At 33.8% G+C, this 24,459-nt stretch overlaps 1 protein-coding gene across 1 annotated transcript in view; it reads right to left on the bottom strand.

The window, feature by feature from the left end:
- LOC134709766 (uncharacterized) overlaps positions 1-24,459 on the bottom strand; it is a 64,281-nt gene that overhangs the window by 2,897 nt on the left and 36,925 nt on the right. The window contains exon 4 of the mRNA XM_063569918.1: positions 2,959-2,998. Within this exon, the coding sequence (XP_063425988.1) occupies positions 2,959-2,998 (40 nt within the window). The remainder of the gene's footprint in view (positions 1-2,958; positions 2,999-24,459) is intronic.

The following is a 24,459-nucleotide window of genomic DNA, read 5'->3' as shown; positions in this document are numbered from 1 at the left end:
AAAAAATAGTATTAAAGTTTGGTTGTAATTAGCCTCTTTTGAAAGTAATGGCAAACATATTTCGCCGAGAGGAGCGAGGAAAAAAATTGAAGGGTTTTGGAGCCACTGATGGCCCAAAAGCTATAGAACAAATGATGCAAAATCATGTTTTCTGTGCGTTCCAAAGACCCTTTCATAATCTGAAAATGCAAATTTTGTTTTAATAATTATTTGACAATATTTTGTTCTCTAAGCAAAATGTATAAATTCAGTGTAAAACTTAAAGTTTCTAGGGACAACATCAAAAGACCAATGTGCATGATAAAGCAAAACAGGAAGGTCTGTTGCTGCTGTTGTTGTTTTTAACTCATGACCAAGTTCCTAACAAAATTACTAGATTACAAAAGGAATACAAAACTAACAGAATACAGAGGGGAAATCCATGAACAAAAGACAAATAAATAAGAAACATTGATCCCGAAAAAAATAGGGATTTGCCTCAATGTAGTTACGGCCCTGTTAAAATAACAGTGAGGTAAGGTTTCCTGAGACAATATACCTCAAGTTAAATGAAACCAATTTCTAGATATCTTCATTTGTGAAATGTAGTAACTTTGTTTGAGTCACGGGTGAGATCGCGTCTGTATAATTGTTACCGCTGTCAGTCAATGAGAAGTTCTGTTTCTTAATAAGGTACAAATCAACATGTTACAAATCAAGAAGTTTGACAAGACTAGAAGTTTTACAAGTCTAGAATGAAAAAGTTTAACAATAATCAACATGAAGACGCTGTGGAGTCATGTCAACTCGTACCTTCACAAACTGGTACCCAATAGTTACACATGCGTATTTCTACCAACTCGCACACAATATTTTTTGATTTGTATCCATTAGTTTGTTAAATTCTTTTCTTGAATATAAAAATACACATAACTTTAAGTGCAACTGCATTTATTGGTAATCTGCTGCAATTTGTTTTCAAATAAGAATCGTCTAAAGTTTACAAGTTCAAGTGTCTTAAACAATCAGCTCTTTATACCGGACACTGTATAAGACGAATCAAGAGTAAACAGAACGTAGTAGCTCGTCGTCAACTCATTTTGACACGACCCTAAAAGGTACATGCTTCACCAACTTAATTCTTGAAAATAGCAGGTGGTGCAAATGTACTGTCTAAACAAAAATCGACCAGTAATAGAACGGTAAATAACAAATAAAAATTGAATATTGATAGATTTAGCTTAATTTCTTATATAATTGTGGGCTGACAAAAAAAATGCTGTCTCCGGTTTTTATTGACATCTTTTTTGGACATCATATATAAATATTTATTGAAACAGTGTTAACTAACATAGATATTTTAAACCTACTGGACGATTGTATTTATTTTAATATATTTAATTCTTTTTTTGACTTTATCGCTTCATAAATTTATGGGTTGTCAATTTCCCTATCGAAGATCTACGGTTTTCTCCTGCCACTCCGTCTTCCTCCACTAAAAAAACTACCCGACACGAAATAGCCAAACAGCGGCGCTTAGAAGTGGCATTAAAACACTAACAACAAATCAATCGATGTTAACGATACAAAAGGCTTTTATGCAAAAACTAAATAGAAAAATCGCCGTGAACACGTGTTTAACACAAAGATCAGTGGAAAAAGATTCATAGGATGTTTTCTCTTATCTTTTTGAAGTACAAGCATTAAACATACATGTAGTCCAAACGTTTTAAACAGTTATTTATATATTATAACAAATACGAGCCATGGTTTAAATTTTGAAAAAAAATATATATATATTTTGCCCTGTTTTTCACCCAATCTTAGTTTTTAGAAAGTCAATTAGGAAAACTCAATGGAATGTGGTGTTCAAAGTGCAGTACTGATTCTAGAATCTGGATTTTCATACACTCGTCTATATTTATTTTTTCTTATAACAACCCGATTCTCATCTATTTTCGTATGTTCGTGCCTTGTGTCCACTAATTAGGTGTCCCAGGAACCTCCCACTCCTTCCGCCAAATTGACTCATGATCACTGATTAGAATATAAGTTTTAATCAGAAATATCTCAGTTAATCATTCGCCTATAGAAGAAAGTGATTATACGAAATTGTTTGACCGATAATTTGTTTTGTATACATGTCCCCTAATTATAAACCAGTACAATGGGTAACTTTCTATAATTCTAATTTCAAAATCAATTGCATCAGATTACAAATCGATGCAGTTGCATTTGATTGGTTTTTGTTTTATATTATAGAAAAGAATATAACAACTTTTAAATCAATGGATATAAACTGTAATAAATTGGATGCGAGTTGGTAGAAATAAGAGTTGTTAAATATTGAGCACGAGTTTGCGAAGGTACGAGTTGACATGGCTCCACAGCGACCTCGTGTGTAATATTGTGAAACTATTTCATTCTAGTCTTGTAAACTCCTAGACTAGTCACACTTCTTAATTTGTAACATGTTGCTTTGGAACTTGTATTTTTTTTCTTTAAAAACGGAACTTCTCTAGGCTGGCAGCGGTAACAATTATACAGAGGCGATCTCAGCAAACGTGACTCATACAAAGTTCACAAATTAAAAAGTTTAAAAATTCATGTAACGAATGACGAAAATACCTGAACAAATTAAATTGTGTTTACACATTAAGAATTTACATTTCGCAAATTAAGAAATGTAGAAATTCATGTAATGGATTGAAAAAATACATGTTACAAATTAAGAAATGACATTTTACAAATTAACCTTCCATAATAATTGTTCCCATCTTATCTAATTCATTTGTATTCTTGATCAATCAATATTGAGTATAGGCACACAGTGTAATACTTATAGATAAATGATCAGTTAAGTTTTCAAGCGTTAACATGGTTAACTGGTCAATTCAGTTATTATTTTAGTATTTTCAATAAAAAAAAATAGACATACGGTGTTTATGTTTCAATATCATTTAACTTCTAAAACAATACCTGGTTGTCCTGGACTGTATACCTCATCCGCTACTGCGAGCTAAAAAAAGAACGATGAACCGAACTTATTTTCTATCAGGAAACTGCAAACACCCACTAATGTTTGTTTGAAGTGCATTAAAAAAAATAACAAACACAGATAAAAAAAAAAACAGATTTAAAGACTATCCATTTGAGTAAACTTGGTCACCAGAAATTGATTCCGAATACGGTACATAAAATTGTAAATAGTCGTTCAGAACCGATCACAATGACTTTTTCGTAGTTTGGATAGCTATTTGTACTTATTACAAGCTCATATTGGTCATCTGTTTTAAACAAAAAAGCTAGATTTACCCCAATTTTTCCTTATTACAAAATATATTTCAATATCTGTCAATGTGGAAATGTTGCTATTTATTAGGTCAATTGTGATTAATATTAAATACATGCATTTATTTCGATTTTTTAAAATACGTAGTTCCAAATTAAAAACAAAACAGATCAAGCGACATATAGAATAACTAGAGGCTCTAAAGAGCCTGTGTCGCTCACCTTGGTCTATGTGAATATTAAACAAAGGACGCAGATGGATTCATCACAAAATTGTGTTTTGATGATGGTGAAGTATTTGTACATCTTACTTTACTGAACATTCTAGCTGCTTACAATTATCTCTATCTATAATGAACTTGGCCTAGTAGTTTCTGTGGAAAATTGTTAAAAATTGACTGCAAAGGAAAATTACTCCTCAGGGGGTCAATTGACCATTTCATTCACGTTGACCTGTTTGTAAATCTTACTTTGCTGAACATAATTGCTGTTTACAGTTTATTATAATATTCAAAATAATATAATAATAATATTCTGATTAATCTGAAAATATCAGGGCAGATAGTTCTTGACCTTTTTTGTAATTTATATTTCTTTTCATTGGGGAGAATTGCAAAGTTTTTTATATTATTCATTCAGTTTTGGGTTTTTTGATTTGATATAAAGAAAAACACTCAATTATGCATACTTCACTTCAAAATCAACCATCTTACATCGAAAAAGATAACTTTTCTGCAAAAAAGGGTCCATAATCTGTTTTGCCTAGCTCCGCTTAGCAACTTCTGCATGCACCTCATCATAAGTCATCAGGGGTCTGTTGTTCAACTTGTGATTAAACTAATCATATGATTAATTTTAATCAGTCGTTAAAAGTTAATCGGATGATTAGTAAATGCAATGATTAAATTTCGTTGTTCAACTTATTTTAATCATTGTATTTACTAATCATGCGATTAATTTTTAATCATATGATTAAGTTTGGGTAGTTAGCAAGTGTTTCCCACAATGCATTGTAAATCAGGGCCTCTTTAACTTCCCTGTTTGCATTAAATCACAACATTCTTCTTTTAAACAGTTTTTGGGTACCAATAATTATTGAATAAATATCTTATAACATGTTCATATTTTTTATGGAATCATATTCGTATTTTAGTTTTGTTTCCAGTTTATAATGAAATGTTCTTAAATGGAACAATAGTTTCAGTGAAAAGTCAAGAAATGCCCTGAGAATCTGCAGCATTGCCAATTTGTTTGGTCCCTGTTTACCATGAAATGGTTATGGGTACATTTTGTAATAATCAAAATTTGCATTTCACTTGAAATATATTTATCATGCAACATTTGGTTGTTCTGTAAACTCAGAAAGATCCAGAAATAATGTCAGTGATCTGAATTGTCTTCGGTCCTCATCCGGTTCATGGCCTTGATTTTCATAATTTTACCCCCGTTTTCCACATATCCAGATCATAATGATTTCTTTAAAAATCCTGTCAGTTATGTTGTTGATTTAGTACAACCTTCTTCATATGCTAAATGACGAAATAACACCCCCATTGACGGGTTGATGAAGAGTGCTTTCTTTCACGTCCGCATTTCATCAAGTATGGCAAGCCAAGTTAACATGTAAGATACTTTTTACGGATGGTGTAGATCGCACTTTATTTAACAGAACTGAGATCGATTGTAATTCCTACGGCACAAGGAGTTACAGAGGGACAATTATAAAATATGCAATTGTGTAAGTGTAATGGCATAATGCACAGTCCGTCAAAGTTGTAATTCTATCAGTCAAGGTATCTGAGTTTTCAATATTTTTTTTAAATTGAAATAGCAACTTTTTCGTACCATTATTTGACAATACGCTGTCACAAAAAAATCCCGATAGAAATAATAATAAAGATCAATGAAAGCAATCCGACAGAAGGATATATTTTGGGTATATCCGATAATCATGTGGGATAGGGTGCATACTAGTAAATATAAAGACAAGAAGATATACATATATGTAGTATGAATGTCAGCGAGACAACTCCCTTTCGGAGACAAAATGGTGCAGAAGTTAACGAATTATAGGTCACCGTACGTCATCCAACAACGAGAAAAACTCATAACGTTGAATAAGCTATAAATTTTAAAGGCCTAGATATGACAAATCGCGGTAAAACAATTACAGGCACATGCAAATAGCCGATTGTATACAAGTAGCAGATGCTTATTTGGTCCCTTTTGTGTGGTCTCTTTTACAATTGGATGATATTGTACAACTAACCAACAAAGATGGCTGCCTACTATAAATAAAATAACTATGGATTATGTTTATGTTTCTTTTTTTTTGGCAAAAATTACTGTGACAGCTTCTTGTTTCAAATACATTCTTTTAATTGATGTTTGATACATGTATGCATGAAGTGTTTGCAAGTAGACGTTCAGTTAATTCTTATCTACCCTAAAATAACAATATATTCTTTAAAACCTGTCAGAAGTTATAAACACCTCTCCAATATATTTATTAAACGCGTTTCAGCAGAAAAATACGCAAATAATTAATATCAAACACATGAGATCACACAATAATATTTCATAGTTTGCTTGTCTTAGACTGATCATCAAGTTGATAAAATTGAGAATGGAAATGGGGAATATGTCAAAGAATCATCAACCGGACCAAAGAACATATAACAGCCGAAGGCCACCAACACCGTTTCTTCAACGCAGCGAGAAAATCCAGCACCCAGAAGCGGGGTTCAGCTGACCCCTAAATAAAATTGTGTACTAGTCCAGTGAAAATGGACGTCACACTTAACTCCAAAACATATTATAAATGATCTAAAGATTAATCTAGACAAAGTGTTGACCCCCCCCCCCCCCCACACACACACACACTCCATTCTGAGGTAACTGTATTATAACAAAGTAAATATGAGACTTTATTTGAGATATTGTTGTGCCCCCGCAGATGTAAATTTAATTCTAAATCAAAACACCTTAAAAATTGTATAAGAAAAAACATAAATCGTAATTTCCTGTCGATATGCACGTCTACATAGTATGTCCTTATAATCTAAAAGGTTTTATAAAATTCTGTTGTTGGTGACAAACTGTTGCAGTAGTACATTGAGGCAAATAAGTTCAAAGGGGCGTAACTCCTAGAAAATAACCTGAATCATAGTTTCACATCTATACATAGTATGTTCTTATTGTCTACTATTCCACATGCACATCTTCAGTATATATGTTTAAATAGTCATACAACTGAAGACTTCCTATCATTCAAACTGTGGGAGGAGTTATCCATCCGGAAATGATATGCATTTTTTATTTAAGCATATACTCCAATAATGACAAGTTCAACTATCTCCCAAAAGAGCAAATATTAATAAAAATCAAAGCCCTGACCACATGCACACCTAGGATATATGTACAAATAGACAGTTAAGTTAAAACTTCCTAGATTTCAAACTGTATGAGGAGTTATGTGGAATAAGTATATACCATAATGGGGACGGAAAGACGGACGGATGAAAAAATTAACGGACAGGGGAGCCCCAACCCCATATAAAACATTCAATATTAACAAAGGCCAGAGGCTCCTGACTTGAGACAGGCGCATAAATGCGTGCGTTAAATAAGTTTTGAGAAATCTCAACCCTCCACCTTTACCTCTAACCAATGTAGAATAAAGAACAACATAAATTACGTATAGTAAAACTCAGCTAACAGAAGTCTTAGTCCGAAGTCAGATAAGGTAACAAAAAAAACTAAACAAAATGACTGTCACAATGATATGCCAGGGGCACCCTCTCCGTGTTCAAAATATACATGAAGTATAAGTCACTGTACCTTGTCTGCCCTAGGAATTTTAACCACGAGTTTTTTTATCCGCTACGTGTCAAGAAATCTTTGCTCAAATAGCCGATGAACCCCTATTGCACCCATTAGAAGATAAACATTTGATTCCATTAAATGAAATTAATTTATGACCTAAATGTACGTGTCGCTAAGAACACGATCATAATATAACAAATGGTGAATATATAAAATTCTCCATGTAATTTTCTCTTTTGGATTTTTGCATGCCCTTTATTGTTAATATTGACGCAATTTATACTTTATCATGTCTTACTCGTACTATTAAACCGGAGAAGCATATACATGATATAGTTGAGTGTTAAATAAATCAAACATAATATTATGTTTTGTAATAATCCATTTGAATGACCAGCACTAGAAACTGAAATTCTCCTCTTTCCGAACGGGGGTGAGTTGCTTCTTTTGAAATATCTCTGACACTCGAAAAATCAAATGAGATACTCCAGATTCTTGATAAGGCAGCAACCATTTGATTTTCTAGGGAGGGCTATGGGGTTTGGTTTTTTTTTAAATTTGTTTCCAGGTTTTGGTGAAAAAATAATTTGTTTTGGACCCTCAGCTGTCACTATATGTAATGCTAAAATTGAAAGAAAAAAAATGTTTTCGGTTTGTCGCTAAAAAAGTAGATTGTTCTTCGCCAAAAGCGAAAAAAAAAGTTTGCACAGAAAAAAAAATCCATAGCCCCCCCCCCCCCCCCCCGAATTTCAAATGGTTGCTGCCTAACAGGTGCGTGCATTTTTATATTACACGTCAGTTGAGAAATATGAGACATATCATTGACTCATTCTTTTTTTTACTAAATCAATAACATAAAACACTTGCAGTAGAACATTTTCATAATAAATAATTGGAGTGGAGGTTCAGGAGGAGGTACCCCTTTTTATTTTACAATCACAGCCTTTGAAAGGAGACATATATAGTTGGAACAACCCTTTTAACTTAGGCACTATTGGACCCCTCCCCCCTTTCCCCCAAATGGCTGGATCCGTCCATGATTTGGGTCCTCGTCAAACATAAGTTTTAATAATTATATATAAATATACTAAATAAATAAATGATTTGGAAAATACGTTGAAGGTATAAAAAGTCATGAGAATTCCGAATGCAATAAGGTTCTATCCGGGCACTCTGGTTCGAAACCCTGGTTCCATCTGGGTTGTTTGGTTCTGAACCTTGGTTCTTTGGTACGAAACCATGGTAACTGGTTCAACATCCGGGTTGTTTGGTTATAGCAACCCGAATTCCTGGTTCCATCTGGGTTCTTTTCTAGATTATTCTAATGTTCCCGTTGAACTTGAAGAAGATAACCACAAGTATCCGAATAAAAAGGTAAATTAGGTCAAAGACGCTTAAATTGTTTTATAACATTAAACATTTCAGAATCGATGGTTAAAGAAGCTGTAGGGTATTTATTTTCTCATTCTAATGATTAGGAAACTAGATAAAAATAAAGCATCGTTTAGATTTTAAAAATAAATCGAAATGGTTCATTATATCGAACATTATTTTATTTAATTCAGTCGTTCTGTTTTTATTTATTTTATTTATTATTACATACAAACAGAATGCGGCGGATTAAACATGCTAGCAGGATCTACACCCTTCACCTCATGTGGCATGAGCGCCAAAGAAGAACTGTCCACAAGAGACTAGGTAAACGAGAAATTAACAACTATATGTCACCGTACGGCTTTCAACAATGAGCAAATAGGTATAGAAGATGTTGTATGAGTGCCAATGAGACAAATCTCTAAATCCAAATAACAATTTATAAAAGTAAACCATTATAGGTCAATGTACGGCCTTCATACGGAGCCTTGGCTCTCACCGAACCACAAGCTATAAAGGGCCCAAAAACTACTAGTGTAAAACAATTCAATGGAGAAAACTAACGGTCTAATATAAATAAAAAACGAGAAACGAGAAAAAAGTATAAATTAAACAAACAAACGATAACTACTGTACATCAGATTCCCGACTTAGGACAGGTGCAAACATTTGCAGCCGGATGAAACAATATTATAATATCACAACGTAGAAAAAAACACGATAAAACGAAATTCAAACGAGGAAAGAAATGGACAAATGTATAGGCCACTGACTTGCGACTGGCACATGCATACTAAATAGGGCGGGGTTGAACATGTTAGCGGGGTCTTCACCATCTAAAGATAGGAAAGATCATGCTACATCTGTTGTTTCTGTTCTTTAACTTTAGTTTGCCTCAACCAAATGTTTTGAAACTTATACACAACGCTTATGGTCACTTAACAGTCAAAATTACGTGAATCCGCTTTCTATATGTGGAGTTTACTTGTGTTTTCTTTTCACAAGCAGGGGCATCTGTGGCCCATAGACATATTGTACATTTATTTCAGTAAACGGTTTATTTACTTCCTTTGGATTCTACTTCTATTAGAATTAACTTGCATATTTTTTTTAGGATTGCGGTGCAGTTTGATAACAGACAGTGACCAGCATAAAAAAGTGTTTCACTAGATTGAGCTCTTTGTCTAAGTGTACTTTAAAGGTTCTTCGCACTGAGTTCAGTTTATTGATATGCGTATACCTAGATGTGATTTTTAAGATGCTTAAACAGACTATCCATATCAACATGTCCATCAAATGAAATCCAAGGTAAAATGATTGAACCGTTTTGAATTATCAATCTATCACAACTTGCAGTACATGGTGCTACTAGAGCAGTAAATATTCTTTCTAATTTTCACAGCAATAAAAAGATTTAGTTTTCATTTGATCAAAACATTCTTCATATCAAAAATTGAGAATGGAAATGTGAAATGTTTTAAGAGACAGTAACATGACAAAAAAAGCAAAAAGCAGTCAAAGGTCACCAATGGGTTTTTAACAAAGTGAGAAAACCCCTCGCCCGGCGGCGGACTTCAGATGGCCCCTTAACAAAATGTGTACTAGTTCAAACTCCAATACATAAAACCGATCTTACAATTAGAAATATACAAATATATCTAAATATTTAATATAGATATAAAAATATGGGATATGAGTGCAATCAGACGATTCTCCGTATACTTCAAACAAAATATACAAGTGGTACAATGAGGGCAAAGGTCAAGATCATATAAAGTTTCTCGTGCCACAAGACTCACCATCTTATGACAATACATCTTCATGCTACATATTCAGAAGCAAGGTCAATTTAGAACTATACTTCTAGGTCAGGGTAATATACAAAGGAACACACTGTATCATGATGACACACCCACACTGCATAGGTCAAGAGTCAAAAAGTCATAGTCTGGTCAGGAGTTCCATGCCAAAAAAAAAAAAAAAAGCAGTCCTGCACGAAAATTTCATCACGTACCAATGTCTCATGGCATGATGCACTACACATGCCGAATACAGCAAACATGGGTCAGGGACAGAAACAGAAGACATGTATCTAAACTCAATGGAACAGTACAGTACTTGTATTTCAGGTCACTATATGCAAGTGGCTTCAACATAGAACATAAACTCTCGCAACAATTCAAAGTTAAAACGTCTTTCACAAAAGTTTGAGCCGGATTTTTTGCAACGATTACCTTACCACTGTTAATTGAAAATCGGATCTTAAAACTAGGGTTTACCATAAATTCCTAACCTTACCATGTGATATCACTATGGTAAACTGATAGAAACACTTGATGCAGTCATGAAATTGAATATTTGCAATAGTACGACGAGAACAATACAAGACAGAGTAAGAAACAAATGAAAGTAATTATACATACGAACTTTTTATCACAATGCACAAACTAGGAACCGTAGTTTTCATTCATTTTATTCATTTAAAATGTACGCTCCCGTTAAACAATGGAAATTAACGCTGTATATTTATATAAACGATCAATCTTGTAAATTGGAAATAAATAATGTTTAAAGATAAAACCCGTAAGGTCCGAGCTATCTGAAGGACGAATTGACCCGTTAGAATTTACCTGCGTAAACTGGTAGGTCAAGGGCGCTACCAGAGAATGTGCTATTATTTGAACTTTGAAAAATGGGGAAATTAGCAAAGACTTGCTTCCAAAATCACCTATGGCCTGTACATTAATGCTATGGTAACATTTATTATTTATAAAGCTATTTTGCGTAATACTTTATTGAATGATTCCGCACAATAATGTGGCCGTCGTTGCATATCAACACCGTCACTGAGCGGTAAAATACAAACGGAAATCTGCCGAAATGTGCAGTTTTATTCTGTTATCAAATGACCAATTAATGATTGCTTCCGATCCTTCGCCCCATCTTGTCACATCTCTTTCCAATTTATGTGTCAACTCAACTGCTAGCAAATTTATTGTGTTTCTTTCAAATATTAAAGCTCAAAGAGGTGGATTAAGTTTAACGACAGATTTAGCCTTTTTAACGCAGCGTTAAAATTAACGACAAGTTGAACAACACACTTATTATATGATTAAATTTAATCGAATGATTAACAAATTTTAACGACGCGTAAGCACTAACGACAAGTTGAACAACAGAACCCTGGTTTCAAAAGGGATACATTTAATATTGGCTAACGAAGGGCTGAATTATTAAACAAATGTAGCTTAAAATAATAGTTTTTTGCTATATCACAACACATAAGGCAGATACAACCACACACGCTTACTGAAGATCACACAGGTGATATCAGAACAGATGTAGAAGTTTTAGTTTGTGCCAGTTACATGACAATGTCGATTAGCGAATTTACAATTAATTGGGGTAATATATTTTGCCGATTTTTTCTAGCCCTCGAATCATTTGAATTGGATTTTATGTGAATCATTTTGAAATTGTGTGTATTTCTGAAATGGTAACAATTATGTACATTCTGTTACATATATGTGTTAATAATGCTACTAGACCAAAGTATTTCAAAACTCAAGAGGACTAAGGTTAGGGTAGTCCTTAACTATGGAACGCCATGACTGTCTTCTGATGTTGATTGTTTAATATGTTCGGTGCTTTATACATTATGTTCAGTAGTATGCATAGTATGTTCAGTAGATATACTACTATGTTCAGTAGTTATTACATTATGTTCAGTAGTTTTTACATTATATTCGGTGCTTTGGTTATTATGTTCAGTAGTTTCATTATTATATGCAGTGGTATTTAAATTATGTTCGGTACTTCTGACGTTATATTCAGTACATTTTTCATTATGTTCAGTACATTTTTCATTATGTTCAGTACTTTCGACATTATGTTCAGTGGATTCAATATTATTTGCAGTACATTATGTAATACCTTCAGTAGTCCCGGTTTCTTTATATTCAGTAGATTATTCATTATGTTCAGTAAAAGCATTTGTATTATATTCGGTTCGTTCAACTTTATGTTCAGTGGTTTTATCATTATGATGATGTAGTAAAAATCGGGAAGTCAATAACGGAAATTGTCGGAAAAAAACGAACGTGGATATTTTTGACGGACGTTTTATTTATGAACACCTTTACGTGATTGAATGAAAATGGAAGAAATGGAAGCAGTTTTAAATCGGTTTGGTTTAAGCCTCGGTCACACCTTACCGGATAGCTCGAACGGACGCCTAAAGCCTCTGTCACACCTTACCGGATAGCTCGAACGGACGCCTAACGGATAACTTTTTTTCAATCCGTTCATATCCGTTAGACGTTCGTTTTAATCCGTTAGACGTTCGTTTTAATCCGTTAGACGTCCATCCATATTCATTAGGCGTCCGTTACGCGTCCGTTTTATCCGTTGACGTCCGTTCTGTCCGGTGGAAAATTGTGAGCATGTTCAAAACTTTAAACAGACGTCCAACGGATAAAATGTCCGTTGAACGTCCGTTAGGCGTCCGTTTTGTGTCCGTTACGTGTACGTTATGCATGATCAGCATCCGTTGGAGATCCGGTAGACCAATTCACCAACGGACGTCTACCGGACGCCTAACGGACGCCTAACGGATAAAACGGATGTGAAACGGACATTTACGGAAGGATATCGGAGAAAACGGATGCCTACCGGATGTAAAACGGACAAATGCAAATTGAAATTTCTCATGGTTTATTGCCTTTAATTTTTAGATGGTTAATTTCATTTAATTTTCAGAATATTTTGTTCATCCGTTTTATCCGTTACGCTTCCGTTAGGCGTCCGTTTTATCCGGTACTCGTCCGTTGGATGTACGTTCGACGTCCGTTCTATCGGTACGTATCCGTTTCACGTACGTTCAATGTTCTTTGTGTGTCCGTTTGGCATTCGCTACATGTTTGTCAGTACACGTCCGGTTTGTTCGGTGGAAAACTTTGAGCATGTTCAAAACTTTGAACGGACGTCCAACGGATAAAATGTCCGATGAACGTCCGTTAGCCGTCCATTTTGTACGGTACTCGTCCGTTTCGTTTCCGTTTTGTATCCGTTACGTGTCCGTTATACATCCGTTGGCCATCTGGAAGATAAATTCACCAACGAACTTCTACCGGACGTTTAACGGATAAAACGTGTGTTGAACGGATGAGAAACCCTGGGACTCATACCGGACGTATAACGGATAAAACGGATGATGAACGGATCTGAAACGGATAAATGCGGTAAGGTGTGACCGAAGCACGAACGTACATCTAACGGATGAAAATAAAAGTTGTCCGTTGACAAAATTGTTATCCGTTTGGAGTCCGTTGATGTACTGACCGAATAAAACGGACGTGTAACAGATGCCTTACGGACATAAACCTGACATGCAACGTACGAGAAACGGAAACGTACCTGAGAGAACGAATGTCGAACGTACATCCAACGGATGAGTACCGCATAAAACGGACATCTAACGGAAGCGTACCGGATAAAACGGATAAACAATATATACGGAAATATTTAAGGCGACAATAATAATACATGTACATGGCATAACTATTCAAAATGTGTGAAGAATCGCCCTTACTCTAAGGTCGATCATGAATAAAAAAAATCGTTAACCTTTAGAAATCTGACATACCAATAATTGGCATTTCTGACGCGAAATTTTCAATTGGCATTTATCCGTTTCAGATCCGTTTATCCGTTATACGTCCGTTAGAAGTCCGTTTTTTATTCGTTCAACATCCGTTGTATCCGTTAAACGTCTGGTACGAGTCCCGGGGTTTCTCATCCGTTCAACACCCGTTTTATCCGTTAAACGTCCGGATGTATAACGGACATGCAACGGATATGGACGGACGTCTAACGGATAAGAATGGACGTCTAACGGACATGACCGGATTTAAAAAATATTATCCGTTAGGCGTCCGTTCAAGCTATCCGTTAAGGTGTGAACGAGGCTTTGTCTTGCATCCTTATTTGCAACATGCTTTAAAACACGATTTTACATTTCTAGCAATAGACTTTACATCTCCAGCGCTAGACTATCTTCAGTGCTACACTTTATATCTCCAGCGCTAGACTTTACATCTTCAGCGCTGGACTTTGCATCTACAGCATTGGACTTTACATTTCCAGCGCTTGACTTTAAATCTCCAGCGCTAAACTTTATATCTCCAGCGCTTGACTTTACATCTTCAGCGCTGAACTTTACATCTCCAGCGCTAGACTTTACACATCTTCTGCGCAGGACTTTTAAAGACACTTTATAATCTGTGTGAGACCAGGGCTCCGTACTTAACCAAGTTGTTATTTGCGGTAAATTGAAAAGCAGTGGTGAAAAACATTTAAATTCTTTTGAAATGAGGAAAAAATATAAGGATATGCAAAAAATATACAGGCTATCAACCATTAAAATCTAGCATTCTTATATAAGGTGTAATTAATAACAATCAACCCGTATACTGATTTGTATCACTTCATATTAATAATCCTTGTGGTGTGGTTAAATTTCCTGTCATTAATTCATCACCCATGCACGAACGTGTCCCAGAAAAAAATATATCTGTACATTTTCCTCACTTTCAGGTTAATAGATGTGATTTTTTTCTGAGACAAGTGCTTGCGGTCATCCGATGTTCAGTACTTCAGTAATTTGATTATAGTTCGTTATTACGTTCTTACTTGTGTTGTATTTTTTCATCACTGTCTCATGTTAGAGGAGGGTTGAGATACCCGCGCTAACATGTATAACCGCGTCGTATATTCTGTATTTATGATAATGTGTATGTCTCAAGTCATGAGCCTGTAATTCATTGGGTGTCGTTTGTTGGTGTGTTACATATTTGTTTTTCATTTTTTTTATTACTAATAAGGCCTTTGTTAATTCGTTTTAATTGTTTTATAGCTGAATTGCAGTATGGGCTGTGCTCGTTGTTGAAGGTCGTAAGGTGACCTATAGTTGTTAATTTCTGTGTCATTTTGGTCACTCAGAATGGAGAGTTGACTCATTGGCATTCATACCAAATCTTTGTTTTTACATTGACCATTTGGTATATGGCCGTGTTTTAAGCGACACGTACATACAGGTCATACATTAACTATTTGAAAGAAATCAAACTGTTAACTAATAATGGGTGCCGTAGGTGGTTCAGCGGAATTTTCTTAACATGTTCGAGATAGAAAACTAAGGGTGTTAATTCATAGAACAGACAAGGGAAGTGTCAAATATTTCATGTTAATATATTTTGAACATAGAGAGGATTTCCTCGGCAGCCTTTACCAAAACAAATCTTTTTTTTTCTGATATGTGCCTTCCGACTTTGTGTTTCGAATTGTAGTTACTTTTTCCATACTTAGTATTTATTTTAATTCAAGCTCCACGTGATGCAGGAAAACAGTATCTTGGAGCAAGGCTATTTCGTTCTTTCCGAGGAGGGGTGACTCCTATAGCAAACAACATGTTTATAATGGCATTATAGAGATTTTCTGATTAAATTTCTGAATAAAGTTGCCGATCCGGTACATGAATAGATCGGTTAAAAAGCATTTTTTTTCTAATTTTTATTAGATTGGAAAAGCTTAATACGAGGGTTGGAAATTGAGAGCACAAAAAAGGAAAGGGGGTTGGTTCCAGAGGAAAAATTTTTATCCATCATTTTTTCACACCAATTTAAAACTGCTTCCATTTCTTCCATTTTCATTCAATCACGTAAAGGTGTTCATAAATAAAACGTCCGTCAAAAATATCCACGTTCGTTTTTTTCCGACAATTTCCGTGATTGACTTCCCGATTTTTACTACATCATCATAATGATAAAACCACTGAACATAAAGTTGAACGAACCGAATATAATACAAATGCCTTTACTGAACATAATGAATAATCTACTGAATATAAAGAAACCGGGACTACTGAAGGTATTTTAATAATGTACTGCAAATAATATTGAATCTACTGAACATAATGTCGAAAGTACTGAACATTATGAAAAATGTACTGAATATAACGTCAGAAGTACCGAACATAATTTAAATACCACTGCATATAATAATGAAACTACTGAACATAATAACCAAAGCACCGAATATAATGTAAAAACTACTGAACATAATGTAATAACTACTGAACATAATAGTATATCTACTGAACATACTATACATACTACTGAACATAATGCATAAAGCACCGAACATATTATACAATCAACATCAGGAGACAGTCATGGCGTTCCATACTTAACAGCTCTAGTTCTTATTATATCTGCGGAAATCACGGCTTATTACTTTAAATTAAAAAAGATATCAAGGGGTAGAAGTTAAATTAGATAAACAAAATCAAAATTTGAATTTTCAAATTAGCTGATTTTAGGGATTTTATTTTTCAGTCATAGAAGAAAATTTCAAAAAAAGTTGCAATGAACCAAATAACATTTTTGTTAATTTACAAAAAAAAAAAGAGGACGTATATTGGTAAGGAATCTAATCATATATGTCGCAGGTTATAAATCGCAATGACGAAACTAAGTCTTGGGGAATGAATGTATATCAATCAAAGCTGTTCAAAAGACGATGATGAAGTCTGAAAGTTCAATGAAAATTATTTCAAAAATTTATAGATATAAATTGTTTGGAAGACTAAAACAATTGAAACTTCAAATTGTTTACCATCATATAAATCAATATGAAAAGATACAATTGAACCCTGAATTGGTGATAGCAGAGGGATACTAATTTTACAAATCAATGGACACTTAAGTCACTGGTGGTAAGCGGATGGTCGTAACTAAAAGTTACGACCATCCGGAGATGGGAGACAACTCTAGGGATAAGTTTTTCTTTTCCGAATTTCGTGCACTAAAAGGTTCATTTGAACCAAACCGCTTGTCTTGTACATACTATTCGGCAGTCCGGTGATATTAAAACCAAATTTGATGCATTAAAACATTCCAATTTTCGTAAAATAGTCATTCAAAAATTCAAGCATGATGGTCGTAACTAAAAAAACTAAAATATTGAGGATGGTCGTAACGTAAATTTGTGATGGTCGTAACTCTGTTTTGAATAAGACCGAATAAGGCAAATCAAGAGTTTTAAAAGTGTCTTTTATTATATGCATATTATATTCCATTCTCAATTTTATCAGTATTTTATATGATGTATTTCTGAAGATTTGTTTTCATTAAACATGTAAAATAAAGCAATTTCAATGCGTGTAACACCTTTTAATTCATTTTTTTTTAACGTTTTCAAATATTAGTTTTGGGGGAATTTTGATTTAAGTTCGATTTAAAATTCCAAAGTTTTCAAATGTCTTGAACCGAACCAGTCAAGAGTTCTAAATGTGTCTTTTGTTATATGAATATATCATATATCATAATATCATAAGTACGTCTGAGTCAGTGACAACCCTACAACAGATGTATCCATCGGATCGCCATCAATGATGGTGATTCATGGCTGTGTACATAATGTATATACAACTCGTCTAAACATCAACCCAACAATGTTAGATCTGTAAATTTGCTTTCGCAAATTTTTGGTTCTTCCCTCGCCGGGATTCGAACCCATGCTACTGTGATATCGTGACACCAAATCGCCTGCACTGCAGTACATCTTCATGCCTTATATATCATGTACTGTAGTACGCCGCTAGATTAAAACTGACGTGGAAAGGTAATACATGCCCACCGAAAGCTCTTTATTTTGAGAGCCCAAGTGGTCGTGTGGTCTAGCGGGATGGCTGCAGTGCAGGCGATTTGGTGTCACGATATCACAGTAGCATGGGTTCGAATCCCGGCGAGGGAAGAACCTAAAATTTGCGAAAGCAAATTTACAGATCTAACATTATTGGGTTGTTGTTTAGACGAGTCATATATCATATTATATACTGTAAACCAACTTATTTTCGCGAGCGATTTATTTTCGCGACTTTCGCGAGTAGAAAAAAAACGCGAATATAAATCGTCGCGAATATGTAAACCTTGGATCTTTTCTTATTAAACTGTATCAAGTAAATAAGAAAATCGCGAAATTAAATAGCCGCGAAGTGGTCAAGAAAGGGTAAAACGCGAAATAAAGTATCCGCGAAAATAAGTTGGTTTACAGTATTTGTGAAGTTGTTTTCACCAAATAATAAAAACTAAATGGAGAGAAGGATACCTGTAAAGAAGAAAATTGGAACGAATCGAACCAATACAAAATGAAATGAACAGTCATATATTCTGAAAATATAATGTATAAAATTAACAGAGGCAAATAGTTGAATTAATGTAAGCGGTTAACAATGTAAATTTCTCAAAAGTGGAGAATTCATTTTAAAAAAAAGAAACACAGCTCTGGTTTTGATAATTCTTAGTTAGAAATAAAAAGCACGAAATGTATCAAATAATTGTTTTAGTTACAAAATAAATTAGTTTAAGAAAAGGCATTTTTATCAAATTGGACATCACATGAAATAACAGTATCCTGATTTCTTTCTCTGGAATTCGCATCGATTGAATACATAAACTTTTTGAGGGTGTAACTTCTAGTTGATTTTTTTTTAAATCTTCAATTTCAGAATGATACATTAAGTCAAAAGAGCATTAATAAGGAGTCAAAATAAGCTTAAAATATTGATAGGTTATGAAGGTCGTTATCGAGACTAGATCATACCCGCGAATTCGCAGGTCCGTACCTGAGTTATTTAGAACATACGCTTTATTTTTAGCCTGGATGCTTAGACGTCATATTGTTGTTTGGTGAAATCAAGCTGATAATCAGGTACACAGTAATGTACAATGACGAAGTCCATGAGTAGCTTGTAGCCATACATACAATGTAAACATATAACTTACACATGATTTTTAACCTGCATACCGGGATTTGTATGTAATAGTTGCCATTTAGTTTGACCTCAGTCCTTGTAAAACTATCCTGGCTACAAGCTTAAGCCTGGCTACAAACTAGTATTTTATTTTACTCTTAAATTCAGTGCATGTAGCAGTGTAAAATATATATCAACAATATTCCTATCCTGTAATCGATAAAAAACGACAACACGTAATGAAATCCTGGGTTGAGTTCAAAATCGTAGCCGCTACATTACCGCTATCAATATATATGTAACAACTAGTCAATAGCTACATGCTCAATCGTCAAAATCTACTTAGCACTACGTAGCAGCTAAGATATTGAACTCAATCCTGACTCAGAAGTGCATTTGTGGATTCTCTTTCCTCATGAACGACCAAAAGACGAATATTTGGAGGCCAATAGTTTTTAAGACCATAACAATTTAAAGTAAAGGAGTAAACAAAGATTCAATGACTCAAAGACATATTAGAACTGCAATAGATGGTTAAAAGATGATTGTTCAGAATTGTACGTTTAATAATTGCATCTGCCGACATGATTGCAGATAAAAAAAAAAAAAGGTCGTAAATAAAAAAACACTAAAAACAAATATAAGGGAATACACGTGCTTTGATAATTTCATGCCTTAACGTACAGTAAAAAATATATTAATTATCAACCCTAACATACGTTTTGGCTTATTGCGAGTTGATTAGTTTTCACTGTTGCTCCTAAATGATGAGCGTTTGTAATCCATCAGAAATGTGGCTGTTTAATAATTCGCTAGCTTAATTTCTGCATATCATTTCAAGAGTAACAAATAATATTGTTTGTAGCAAATCATATATTACATATGAGTCTATAACCTTTACAATTAAATACATTAATAAAAGTTTGTCTAAATACTCGAGTTACGGTCATCTTTCAAAGTTACGACCATCTTGTATCGGTTACGACCATCATCCAAAATACTATAGTTGAAGTTACGAACATCACAATGTAAAGTTACGACCATCATGCTTGAATTTTTGAATGACTATTTTACGAAAATTGGAATGTTTTAATGCATCAAATTTGGTTTTAATATCACCGGACTGCCGAATAGTATGTACAAGACAAGCGGTTTGGTTCAAATGAACCTTTTAGTGCACGAAAATCGGAAAAGAAAAACGTTTCCATAGAGTTGTCTCCCATCTCCGGATGGTCGTAACTTTTAGTTACGACCATCCTCTTACCACCAGACGTTTAGACGAGTCATATATCATATTATATACCGTAAACCAACTTATTTTCGCGAGCGATTTATTTTCGCGACTTTTGCGAGTAGAAAAAAAAATGCGAATATAAATCGTCGCGAATATGTAAACCTTGGATCTTTTCTTATTAAACTGTATCAAGTAAATCAGAAAATCGCGAAATTAAATAGCCGCGAAGTGGTCAAGAAAGGGTAAAACGCGAAATAAAGTATCCGCGAAAATAAGTTGGTTTACAGTATTTGTGAAGTTGTTTTCACCAAATAATAAAAACTAAATGGAGAGAGGGATACCTGTAAAGAAGAAAATTGGAACGAATCGAACCAATACAAAATGAAATGAACAGTCATATATTCTGAAAATATAAATTATAAAATTAACAAAGAGGCAAATAGTTGAATTAATGTAAGCGGTTAAATTCATTAACAATGTAAATTTCTCAAAAGTGGAGAATTCATTTTAAAAAAAGAAACACAGCTCTGGTTTTGATAAATCTTAGTTAGAAATAAAAAGCACGAAATGTATAAAATAATTGTTTAAGGTGGTACCCAACACTTTCACTAAAATTAATTTGGATCGTTTAATTTTCATAAAATTTTGTCAAAATATTTACTTTGACCCTTTAACAAAAATATAAAAATCTTTAAAATTTTGAACCAACCGTTTTGTCAAAAAAAATACACTGGTTATATAGTAGTTTGACAAACTCCATTTTTGATCATTGAGAAGCTTAATATTCGCTTTACAACACAACGTAATTAAAACGTTATGCTGATTTTACATAGTTATCTCCCTGTAGTGTTAGGTACCACCTTAAATTACAAAATAAATGAGTTTAAGAAAAGGCATTTTTATCAAATTGGACAACACATGAAATAACGGTATCCTGAATTTTTTCTTTGGAATTCGCATCGATTGGATACATAAACTTTTTGAGGATGTAACTCCTAGTTGATTTTTTTAAAAATCTTCAATTTCAGAATGATACATTAAGTCAAAAGAGCATTAATAAGGAGTCAAAATAAGCTTAAAATATTGATAGGTTATGAAGGTCGTTATCGAGACTAGATCATACCCGCGAATTCGCAGGTCCGTACCTGAGTTATTTAGAACATACGCTTTATTTTTAGCCTGGATGCTTAGACGTCATATTGTTGTTTGGTGAAATCAAGCTGATAATCAGGTACACAGTAATGTACAATGACGAAGTCCATGAGTAGCTTGTAGCCATACATACAATGTAAACATATAACTTACACATGATTTTCAACCTGCATACCTGGATTTGTATGTAATAGTTGCCATTTAGTTTGACCTCAGTCCTTGTAAAACTATCCTGGCTACAAGCTTAAGCCTGGCTACAAACTAGTATTTTATTTTACTCTTAAATTCAGTGCATGTAGCAGTGTGAAATATATATCAACAATATTCCTATCCTGTAATCGATAAAAAACGACAACACGTAATAAAATCCTGGGTTGAGTTCAAAATCGTAGCCGCTACATTACCGCTATCAATATATATGTAACAACTAGTCAATAGCTACATGCTCAATCATCAAAATCTACTTAGCACTACGTAGCAGCTACGATATTGAATTCAATCCTGACTCAGAAGTGCATTTGTGGATTCTTTTTCCTCATGAACGACCAAAAGACGAATATTTGGAGGCCAATAGTTTTTAAGACCATAACAATTTAAAGTAAAGGAGTAAACAAAGATTCAATGACTCAAAGACATATAAGAACTGCAATAGATGGTTAAAAGATGATTGTTCAGAATTGTACGTTTAAAAATTTCATCTGCCGACATGATTGCAGATAAAAAAAAAGTCGTAAATAAAAAAACACTAAAAACAAATATAAGGGAATACACGTGCTTTGATAATTTCATGCCTTAACGTACAGTAAAAAATATATTAATTCTCAACCCTAACATACGTTTTGGCTTATTGCGAGTTGATTAGTTTTCACTGTTGCTCCTAAATGATGAGCGTTTGTAATCCATCAGAAATGTGGCTGTTTAATAATTCGCTAGCTTAATTTCTGCATATCATTTCAAGAGTAACAAATAATATTGTTTGTAGCAAATCATATATTACATGAGTCTATAACCTTTACAATTAAATACATTAATAAAAGTTTGTCTAAATACTCGAGTTACGGTCATCTTTCAAAGTTACGACCATCTTTTATCGGTTACGACCATCATCCAAAATACTATAGTTGAAGTTACGACCATCACAATGTAAAGTTACGACCATCATGCTTGAATTTTTGAATGACTATTTTACGAAAATTGGAATGTTTTAATGCATCAAATTTGGTTTTAATATCACCGGACTGCCGAATAGTATGTACAAGACAAGCGGTTTGGTTCAAATGAACCTTTTAGTGCACGAAAATCGGAAAAGAAAAACGTTTCCATAGAGTTGTCTCCCATCTCCGGATGATTGTAACTTTTAGTTACGACCATCCGCTTACCACCAGTGTTAAGTGTAAGTTACTAAGATAACAATCCTTTTAAAAGACAACTCAAAGATACTTTCAAATACACAACTGTTTATATTGAAAATGACCTTCCATGAAAATAAAGAACGGCCAAGTTCAATAACCGAACACTTCTGCGTGCTAGGGGAAAGATTTTAAAACAATGGGAGGACAAATACAAAGTTTTTAAAGCTATAGATCGGGTGTTTTATTCAATAAAAGTGAAATCCCAGGTAAACTCAACCCATAACACATACCTGATCATTCAATGTTATGCTGTGAATAAAATTAAAACTATTTGTTTCTCAAATAGTGTAAATAAAGCTAATAAATGTAGTGTCAATAGTAAAATTCAAAATCAGACAAGATCAGTATTATATTGAGTGAAAAATATTTAAATGATTGGGTGTTAAATAAGGCCTTTGAAAATAAGGCCTTTGAAAATAGTGGAATAGATTACTTTTGGAGTGTCAAAAATGGTTCGAGGTACTTGATAAATTGCATGCTAACAATTGGTGCTTTTGATTTTTTTTTTGCAAAAAGATGTGTTATTTCTATGTGACGTCAACAGGCATGATCGCCTTTTTTCATGTCGTCACAGTGGGAATTTCAGAGGAAAGCAAGACAGTTCGACGTCATAATCGGATTTTAACGAATGAAGAACTGAGATCAAATACACGTTGATTATTTTTTTGTATACAATGGGTACAGAAAGGGATACATTGACGAAGAATTAGAGAAACAGTTTTGTTAGTACTAAGCGTCATAATGAGACCTCATTTTCAAGAATCATCATAGTACGTATAAAGATATGTCTTGTCCACTAAACACCAACATTTGTTCAAGCAACAATTATAATTGCAAAGAATTTATTGTAAAAGCTCAAACGCTGAATGCAGACACTTCGTTTTTATACCAATTTTATAGTCACGAAAATAAATGACTAGTGAACTAACCAAGGAAAACAATACTTATTTATAAAAGTGATACAAATTATGGTGTTTCTTAATACTATTTTGTAATAAAGTACAGTAAAGAAATATTAGTAATAAGTGATATAAGTGGTACTTTACACTTGTAATAAAATCGAGAACGGAAAAGGGAAATGTATCAAACAGACAATAACCCGACCACAAAAAAGAGTGCAAATATACGTTAAAACTAACTCCAAAACATAAATAAACAAAAATCAAAAACATCCTACAAGACTGAAAACGTTAAGGGCCTCCGTACTTGAGACAGACACTCACAGACGGTGGGGACAAACATGTTTTGTAAGATCTCATCCCTCCTTTATACATGTAGCCAATGCAAAATAGGGAATGCATCAAAGAGACGATGACCCGATCACAAGACAGAGTGCAAATATACGTCACACTTAACTCCAAAACATAAATAAACTAAAA

This window comes from Mytilus trossulus, chromosome 1 (assembly GCF_036588685.1).
Source record: "Mytilus trossulus isolate FHL-02 chromosome 1, PNRI_Mtr1.1.1.hap1, whole genome shotgun sequence".
Taxonomy (NCBI): domain Eukaryota; kingdom Metazoa; phylum Mollusca; class Bivalvia; order Mytilida; family Mytilidae; genus Mytilus; species Mytilus trossulus.
Note: the sequence above shows the minus strand (reverse complement) of the source record. Positions and strands in the feature narration are given on the sequence as shown.